The sequence below is a fragment of the Gouania willdenowi genome, chromosome 11 (assembly GCF_900634775.1).
Source record: "Gouania willdenowi chromosome 11, fGouWil2.1, whole genome shotgun sequence".
In the NCBI taxonomy this organism is placed as follows: Eukaryota; Metazoa; Chordata; class Actinopteri; order Blenniiformes; family Gobiesocidae; genus Gouania; species Gouania willdenowi.
Genome location: NC_041054.1, coordinates 12,622,461 through 12,631,418, shown reverse-complemented (window position 1 = coordinate 12,631,418; position 8,958 = coordinate 12,622,461). Strand labels below are relative to the sequence as shown.

General features: G+C 38.1%; 1 protein-coding gene across 1 annotated transcript; it reads right to left on the bottom strand.

Moving 5' to 3' along the window:
- Positions 1-2,914: 2,914 nt before the first annotated feature.
- Positions 2,915-5,292, bottom strand: LOC114472351 (lens fiber membrane intrinsic protein-like). The gene is made up of 4 exons (XM_028461578.1): positions 5,089-5,292; positions 3,567-3,716; positions 3,345-3,479; positions 2,915-2,976 (listed from the first exon to the last, which is right to left on the bottom strand). Exons 1-4 carry the CDS (start codon positions 5,261-5,263, stop codon positions 2,915-2,917), a joined length of 522 nt encoding a protein of 173 aa, XP_028317379.1. The 5' UTR covers positions 5,264-5,292.
- Between the last annotated feature and the right edge of the window lie 3,666 nt (positions 5,293-8,958).

Genomic DNA, 8,958 nt, shown 5'->3' with positions numbered 1-8,958 from the left:
GTGACTGGGTAAGTGTATTACCTGGTTTCTGTAGCTTACATAAGTTTAGGAATCAGCCTCAATGTGAAGCAGCATTTTTATACATGGTAAAGATATGGGTTGGTAAAGAAATAAAAGAAAAATATACCAGTTATCTCAGAAGTACATTTCTAGTTTCTTTTGAAAATATTTGGACAGTATAAAGAAAATAGTCACTGATCAGATCAGCTGTTTGGCTGCGTTCAAAACTCAAAAAGGTTTTTTCCATTCTGTAATTTCTCACTTGTGAAACCTAAATGCCAGATGATCATTCATTTTGATGGTTAATGTATACAAACGTTCATTGTATGTATAACTGTTTCACACAACTCTTCAAATCAAAGCAAACAAAGCCTTTGCAAATTCATACGAGCACAAATTTATAGTCATGTTTAGTCCTACAATCTTAGATTTTTGTCACTAATGTTTCTACTGTTAAAAGCCTGCTTTGTAAAGAGCCAAAATGTTATTTAAATAGATGTTACAACTGGTTAATAATGTAACAAGATCCTGAGCCCAAAACATTAAAAAAAACAAAACTTTTTGCAGTCGTTATTACATTATGAGACAGTCCTATAGTGTAATAAATGTATTGTATCATAGAGTGAGTCAATGATTTATGGATTAAAAGGCTTATTGCTTCATAGTATCATACACAAATGCGTATGCGTAAATATACTGTATATATACTTTTTTCTTACTTTCATATGAACAATATATACATATTTATAAAAAGAAGTTTATGGATATAAATATAAAAGGCAAAAAGTATCTTATTACAGGCCAATTCACAAATTGATCTTCCTAAAACATGGTATAATTTGTGAAATTCTGCCAAGTCATACTGCAGCTAATAAACCGTGACCAGGCTGAAGGTCTAATAGAGGGATAATAAAGAATGTGGATAAAAGCTCACAATATCACAGAGCTTATCTCCTTCCAGCAGCCGACCAAATATGGAAAGTTGGATCAAGGCATCCGTCCACTGGCTGTTTACATTTTTCTCATTGTTTCTGCGTCACTGCATTCATCACCTCAGCATCTATACGCTCCTTTCCTCTCAGCTAATGGGAAGCAATGTTAAGTGCTATAGAATCAGGAGGAAACCTGAACGTCAGACAGAGGCAGAGGGACAATCACTGGTTCTAGACCCACCCTGAGCCTCTCTATCTTCTTCTCTGCTTGTGTTCTGCTGACACGGCCTCACTCCGTGTTTACCATGTGATTTCTGACTTTAAGTGATCTCAGGGGATGTCAGAAATGTTCTGGAAGCTTGTTCCCATAAACAACTATACTCTATAAATAAGCTTAAATATTTCAATATTACGGCCTAATGCTGAAATGGGTGAAAAAAATCTATCAGAAAGATTTAAAGGAATAATGCAGAGACAGAAATATGTAGCTCATAGCTTTAATGGGCCACATTCGACCCACAGGCCATGTGTGTTATTTAGGCTAATGTCACTCACTTTGTTCTTCTTGTGTACGCTAGTTAACATCGCTACTCCTCTGTTATTCGTGAACAGATCGGGCTGAAATTTGGTAGGTATAACCTATGTGTACGCAGCGTCGCTCAGGGCCCGATTTTCGATTTGGGGCCCAGGGGCCCACCCCTCATTTCCGTTAATTTCAACATTTATGGGAACATAGTCGTGTAATATATCGTTTCGAAGGTAATTCACCGTAGATTACAATTATGCCTCGCACAATTTTCAGCAATTTCCATTAAAGTTGTTTTCTCATTTATTTGTGAGTCAAATATTGAGACAGTTGGTGGTTCCGAATCATAGACACATACCAATACCAGGGACCCACCCCCTTTCTAGATTACAATTTTATGTCACACAATTTGATTTGGTAACATTTCAATGGAGTGCACTGGCTTTTTATCTCACTAGTATATGGGTAATTGTATTATTTGATCTTGGCCTTACAGGATTCATGGATTAGTTAGTGCATTATCTTATCTGTGTCTTTTCCCAAAGCAGTGGTTCCTAAATTGTTACCTATCCTGTTGATGAAAAATATATACTTAAAATTAATGATAATTTTGAATTTTTATTCACGTATCCCCATGACAATTTGCCCTATGTCCTAAAGCAATGGTCCTTAATTTTATAGCAGGTAATGAACCCTGCAAATTCATCAATGCATTCACCGAACCTGAAAAAAAAAATAGTTTTCCCCCCAGAAACAATGGTACCATATGTGTCTTATTCAGACACTCACACTTAAGTCTGATCTGATATTTTTCTTTTTTAAAAACCTTTTTAATTTAGATTTTTTTATAAATTAATCCATCCATTTTCTCCCCAGCTTGCTCTTTCTTTTCAGGGTCGTCTTTTTTAAATAAATTAATATTTAAAATTAAAATCAACATTGTTATTGTAATTTATCTTTTAATAAACTGGTTTATTATGGAAATTGACCTTCTTCGAACCCCTGAGACTGACACAACAAACCCAAGGGGTTGATTGTACCCAGGTTAAGAACCACTGTCCAATCCTGTCCATTATGGCCACCTGTTCTCTTTACTAATAGAAGGACGCCAAGAAGGCAGTCATCCCTATACTGTATATTCAGTGTTACCTTTACATACTAAAAATATACAAAACACCCAAAAATTCCAAAATGTTTTAAAATCTAAATTTAAAATGGTGTTGCACAAAATCAGGTTAATTACTACTGTTTTCAGTTTAACCAAAGTGACTATTCTTGGAAAAAATGTGATAATAATGATGGCTCATTAGAAATAATAAATTATATAATTATATAAAAGCAACAACATCAACACAATAAGCTCTTGAGCATGGTTTTATTTATATAGTGCTGAGTCCAAGTTTTTTTTTATATATATATATATATATATATATATATATAAGCTGTTTGTCTCCCTCTAGCGTTGGTTGGTCCCTCTCCTGCATTCACACATTCTGTAGGCACAGATGTAGAAAATACCTGCAACAGACAAAGGTTAAGGTCACAACCACACTCAACAATAGTAGTAGGAAGACTGAGCATGAAGAAAACAAAGATAAACTGGGTAGTTTATGGAAAGATGTGTTAATTTAAATAATTTCTGACCTTCTCTGGTATGGAGGACCAAATCTGCCCCAATTTAAAATAAAGAAATACATGTGTAAATGAGTAAATACCTACAAATAGATGCCATTAAATAAATAAATAAATTGCACAATAGCTAAATATATGCCATATATACAATGTATTTATTTATTTTTACTTATGGCAGAGTTGGTCCTCCATACTCTGGAACCTTTACACACTGATAGATAGACATTGGCGTCCATCCATTTGATTTTTCTCACCTGCAAAAAAGGTCATAAGCATTGCCACCCAGCCCAGTATGTAGGACCAGGAGAAGCGCCAGTCTCCAAAACGTCTTCCCAGAAAGTTGACAGTCACCCCAGTGTAAATGGCCATTCCCAGCAGAACAAAGAAAGCTGCATTAGAGATGGGGAGAGATGTGTCTGTGATGAAGAGGACACAAAGGTCTTAATGTGATCATAAATGAAAGGAAAAGAACTCACTGGAGATGAAAAACATGATTCCTGCTGCAAAGGAGCGGTTGAACCTTTCAAAGGAGGAGAAGTGTGCAAAAGACATGATGCCTGCGACGATGCCCGAAAAGCAGGACATCCCTGAAAGGATCATAAACGCTCTGGTGGCGTTCCAGTAAGCTGAAAGTAAAATATGGTGGCGTTAACTAACAAACTATGGATACCATGAAGTGTTCAAAGATGCATGAGATCAGTGGTTCCCAAACAGGGGTACAGGAGCACATTGCAGGGGGTACTCAAAAACATTTTTTTTGACAAATTCACCACAAACGTACAGTACTATTAATATTTCATTTATTCAGACAACTTTTTTCAGGAAATTTACTTTGACCTCCTGACATGTTTCGACTGTCAACTGCCAGTCTTCCTCAGAGGCATCTGCTGATCGCTTTTGTGTCCAATGCTTGGATACAGTTTTGTCCACAACCTTCGCAAACTTATTTGGAATTATTAACAATACTATTGCTGAAAAAATACTATATTTTTTTGTTATATATTTTTTGCATTAGCATTAGCTAACATTAGCATTAGCTTGCATTATCATTAATATTATTTAGCATTAACATTAGCTAGCATTAGCATTAACCTAGCACTAACATTGTCCTAGCAATAGCATTAATCTAGCATTAACATTAAACTAGCATTAGAACTACCCTAATATTAGCATTAGCCTAGCATTACCATTAGTCTAGTGTTAGCATTAGTATAGCATTAGCATTAACCTAGCATCACCACTAACCTAGCAATAGGATTAGCCTAGCATTGGCATTTACCTAGCATTAACCAGCATTAACTAAACACTAAGCTAGCAATAGCAATAGCATTAGCCTAGCATTGTCATTAACCTAGCATTAACACTAAACTAGCATTAACTAAACATTAACCTAGCAATAGCATTAACCTAGCAAGCCTAGCATTGGCATTAACCTAGCATTAGCACTAACCTAGCATTAGCTAAACATTAACCTAGCAATAGCTGAACATTGGCAATAAGGTTGAAACTGGTAAAAAAAAAAAAACTGTTTAAATGGATTGAGAAAGTTGGAAAAAGTTAAAATTGGTTGAAGAAGTTGGAAAAAGTTGAAATGGGTTGAAAAAGTTGGATGGAAGGCACTAGCTCAACATGCTAAAGGTTGAATGGTCAAAATGGGCTGAAGAATAGCTGGGGATGAAGGGCTTGAAAGTTTAAAAAGCTGAAATTTCCAGGAGAAATGAATGGGAAAGAGAAAATGTAATAAGTCAAAAAGTTTAAAAGTTAAAAATTATAAAAGCAATTGCATAAAAATCGGACAATCGGTGTAGGAGGAGTTAGCTCAGACGGAATAAAAAACAGATAACAGATAGTGAGGATGCTCCTGGAAGAGAGGGTACTGATATGAAGAGGGGGTACATATGATTTGACAAAGATGGAAACGGGGTTCAACACGGGACAAAAAAGATTGGGAACCACTGCATTAGATGACTGTTAAATATGTGAATCTAGATGTCCTACCAATGCTGTCAGTCTGCATGTAGCACTTGTTGGACATGCAGTACCTCCACAGGCCTTGGTGGGCATAGTTCCCAGAGAGGCGATACTGCATCCAGTAGTCTGTTGCAGTGGAAACCACTAACAAGATATTACCCACAATCGCACAGAACAGGCCTCCTCCCATAAAGCTGTACATCTTAAGATGAGAGAGTGGTGTAGATGAAGAAGAACTGTGGACACAAGGGAGGTTATAAAAACTGTAGTATTTCCCACATTAATTAATTGAATAACACTGGTTGGAGCGGCCAGGATGGACTGGAGATTCCGGTCAGAGAATCAGGAGGACTGGATGATTTAAGAATGTTTTTTTTAATGATTACAGCTGATTGTTCCAGAATGACAGCATATACTTTCATGTAGGTTCATATGTATTTGTGTATGTGTGGTAATGCCAGGAGGTTTTCCACGGAGGTCATACATGCAGTCATTTCCCTGTGTCAGTTGCCCATGAACATTTTTTAGAACAGATGACGCACACATGGTAGCTCTGTCAGAACAGGACATGGAACAATGTGCAACACTGAAAGAGGCACGTGTAGAAACACGGAAAAAACATTAGTTCCCCCCAGTCTTCCCAACACAGCCGCCCCCAATTGTCAGTCAGGATAATTGTCCATCCCCGGGAAGACTGCCTGGAGTACTATCTTCTTCCTCAGCCAACTGAGGAAGAGGGATCAACCGAACGACCGGACGGGTGTAAATCTTCGATTTCACCTTAACAGAAGCTTTACGTACCCGACCATCTGGAGCAGGAAAAGTCTCAGTCACAATACCCACTGACCAGGATGCTCTTGGGAACCGTGGGTCAACGATGAGGACCACCTGTCCAACACAGAGCCCCTTCGCCTCAGTCGTCCACTTCTGACGATCTTGTAGGCCTGGAAGGTATTGGCGAGTGAAGGAAGACCAGAAGTTATCGGCAAGCACCTGACTGTGTCTCCATCGGCGCCTCCCCAACAGGTCTTCGTTGTCGTAGAGGGCTTGTGGAAGAGAAGAATCTCTGCGACCCATGAGTAGCATGCTTGGTGTCACGGGATCAGGATCTGCTATGTCTGCCGAGACGTACCCAAGTAGCTTGGCATTCAGGATGCCTTCTACTTCGGTGAGCAGGGTGCGTAGGACTGGCTCCGGGACAACTTGCTCTTTCAAGATGACTCTTAGAGAAGCCTTCACTGATCTGATCTCCCTCTCCCACATCCCTCCGAAGTGGGGAGCAGCTGGAGGATTAAACCGGAACCGGATCTTCTGCTCTGCAAGCTGTTCTTGGAGCTGTGGACTCATAGCTTGAAAGGCTTCTTGTAACTCACGACAACCACCAGTGAATATTTGTACCATTGTCACAAAGTATCTCGAATGGTTTGCCTCGACGTGCTATAAAGCGGCGAAGACCGAGCAGGAAGGCGTCGGAATCCAGGCTTTCAAGGAGGTCGATGTGCAAGCATCTTGTCGTCATGCATTTGAATAGCACACCCCACCTCTTCTCTTGGCGACGACCTATCTTCACCAGGAATGGGCCGAAACAGTCCACTCCAGCAGAGTAAAATGGAGGTTTGTAAAGCCGCAGTCGAGCAGGTGGGAGGTCTGCCATTCTTGGATTTTGAGGCTTAGCACGCCAAAACTGGCACTCACGGCAGCTGTACTGGTGTTTGCGAATCGCCTCACGCCCCCTCAGGATCCAATACTGACGTCGTAATTCTGCAAGGATATTTAATGTAGTATTTCCCACATTAATTAATTGAATAACACTGGTTGGAGCGGCCAGGATGGACTGGAGATTCCGGTCAGAGAATCAGGAGGACTGGATGATTTAAGAATGCTTTTTTAATGATTACAGCTGATTGTTCCAGAATGACAGCATATACTTTCATGTAGGTTCATATGTATTTGTGTATGTGTGGTAATGCCAGGAGGTTTTCCACGGAGGTCATACAGTACATGCAGTCATTTCCCTGTGTCAGTTGCCCATGAACATTTTTTAGAACAGATGACGCACACATGGTAGCTCGTTCAGAACAGGACATGGAACAATGTGCAACACTGAAAGAGGCACGTGTAGAAACACGGAACAAACATTAGTTCCCCCCAGTCTTCCCAACAAAAACTGTCCTTAATGAAAAAAAAAAGATGTATGAAAGACACTCATCAATAAATCTTTAATTACTGATGAGTAGGTTTTGGTATGCTTATCATATGAAAATCATTCACACCCTTCAAACACATTCACTTTTCTGGTCAATAATCTAGCAACAGCGAAAATATATAGATTTAACATTCAATTTAATGATATAAAGGGTGAGACCAGTTGAGAACCCATGATCTAGCATACATGTTGTTCTTTTTTTTTGTTGTAAAAATAATTGGGAAAAAGCATTGTAAAGCTACACACAATCAGGGCAACATAATATTAGTTCAGTTAGATTTATCTGTTTCCGTTCATCAGTTTTCACAAAGGCTCATTTACACCATGACTAAGAAAACAATCTTATAGTCATGTAAATAATAAATTGAAACTATGCACTTATTTTAATACTTTATTGCAATAATTTACAAACAAAATGTCATTTTCACAGACAACTGTCATTAAAAGTACACTACATTTAAATATATATATATATATATATATATATATATATATATATATATATATATAACTAAACCAGGCAAAATCAGAACAGAAAAAAAGGGTGGGGGGGTGGAATGCTTAAGTTTAAAAGACATACATAAAAAGAAATTGGGGATAAATAAAAAGTGTAAGTGAGCTTTTGTCTACTTAGTCTATTTTCAGAGTAAATTGTATTCATTTTTTTGCAAGTTATCTCTAATTTGTAATGTTATTTTTTCATCATTCAGCATTAGATACCACACTGAATTTAATATGCTTTTTTTTAAACTGAAGTAGGAAACAGAACTACTGCAAAAATCAAGATATGAGAAATAGTATTAGAAAACCATCTCTTACTAAACAAATCTGCCAATAAACTAGAATAAACCACAGAAGGAATCATTTTGTATTTTGTGTGCCTTGTTTGATGACTAGAACTGATGCATGCAAGTACAGTGAGTTTATAGCTGGGAAAATAAAGAGAGTAAAACAAATCAACAAGCACTAAATAAAATAGAATACAATACACACATATTGTAGATCTAGAATTCACCACGAATGCTTTACCTTGTCTTTAGTGGAGACATCCCTGCAAGCTGAACCAGTGACAAGAAAATATAATATGATATATAGTTCAAATCCTCACAGAGAGCTGGTTTAGCATTGATGTGTTTAAATCCAATTCTCTGAGCCTCTACCCAATCACAGTTAATGTAAAAGTAAACACACTCATATAGGGAAGTGTTCACCCCTTACCTTGTTTCTGGAAAAGTGCCCATAGACTGTTGGCCACTTGATAGAGACTGGGATAGAAACAGGTGGAAGAGAGAAGAGGCCGAGCCACAACAATAGCTCAACTAAAAGGGTGTTCCCTGCTTTTATTTTTTGATGGTGAAGGCAAAATCCATTGTGGCCATTGGTTTCCCTGTGTGTGTTGAACTTGAATGAGAGAGTGCGGGGGCCGCAGTGCATGTGACCCGGCGCATTAGCCTGTGTGTTGGTGTATTTGTGATGGTGGGGCCTCAGAAAAAGGATGGGGCTTCATTTTTGCCTTTTCACTCACTGAGAAATAGACACATTAAAGTGATGATGATCCTGAATATATTAACCACTGCACGTGGTTTATTAATAAATAAAAATAGATTAAAATGATGAATTCTACATAATAACACACGTAGGCCTCTTTGTCTTATACACATGCAGCAGGAGCCGCCTAAGGTCCATTTACT

What these genes read in the sequence shown, in the direction of transcription:
- LOC114472351 (XM_028461578.1), bottom strand. Translation starts at nt 5,263, where the DNA reads ATGTACAGCTTTATGGGAGGAGGCCTGTTCTGTGCGATTGTGGGTAAT. An exon ending in CATGCAGACTGACAGCATTG is followed by an intron (nt 3,717 to 5,088) that starts GTAGGACATCTA and finishes TTTTACTTTCAG; the next exon opens with CTTACTGGAACGCCACCAGA. An exon ending in GCTTATGACCTTTTTTGCAG is followed by an intron (nt 2,977 to 3,344) that starts GTGAGAAAAATC and finishes TGTCTGTTGCAG; the next exon opens with GTATTTTCTACATCTGTGCC.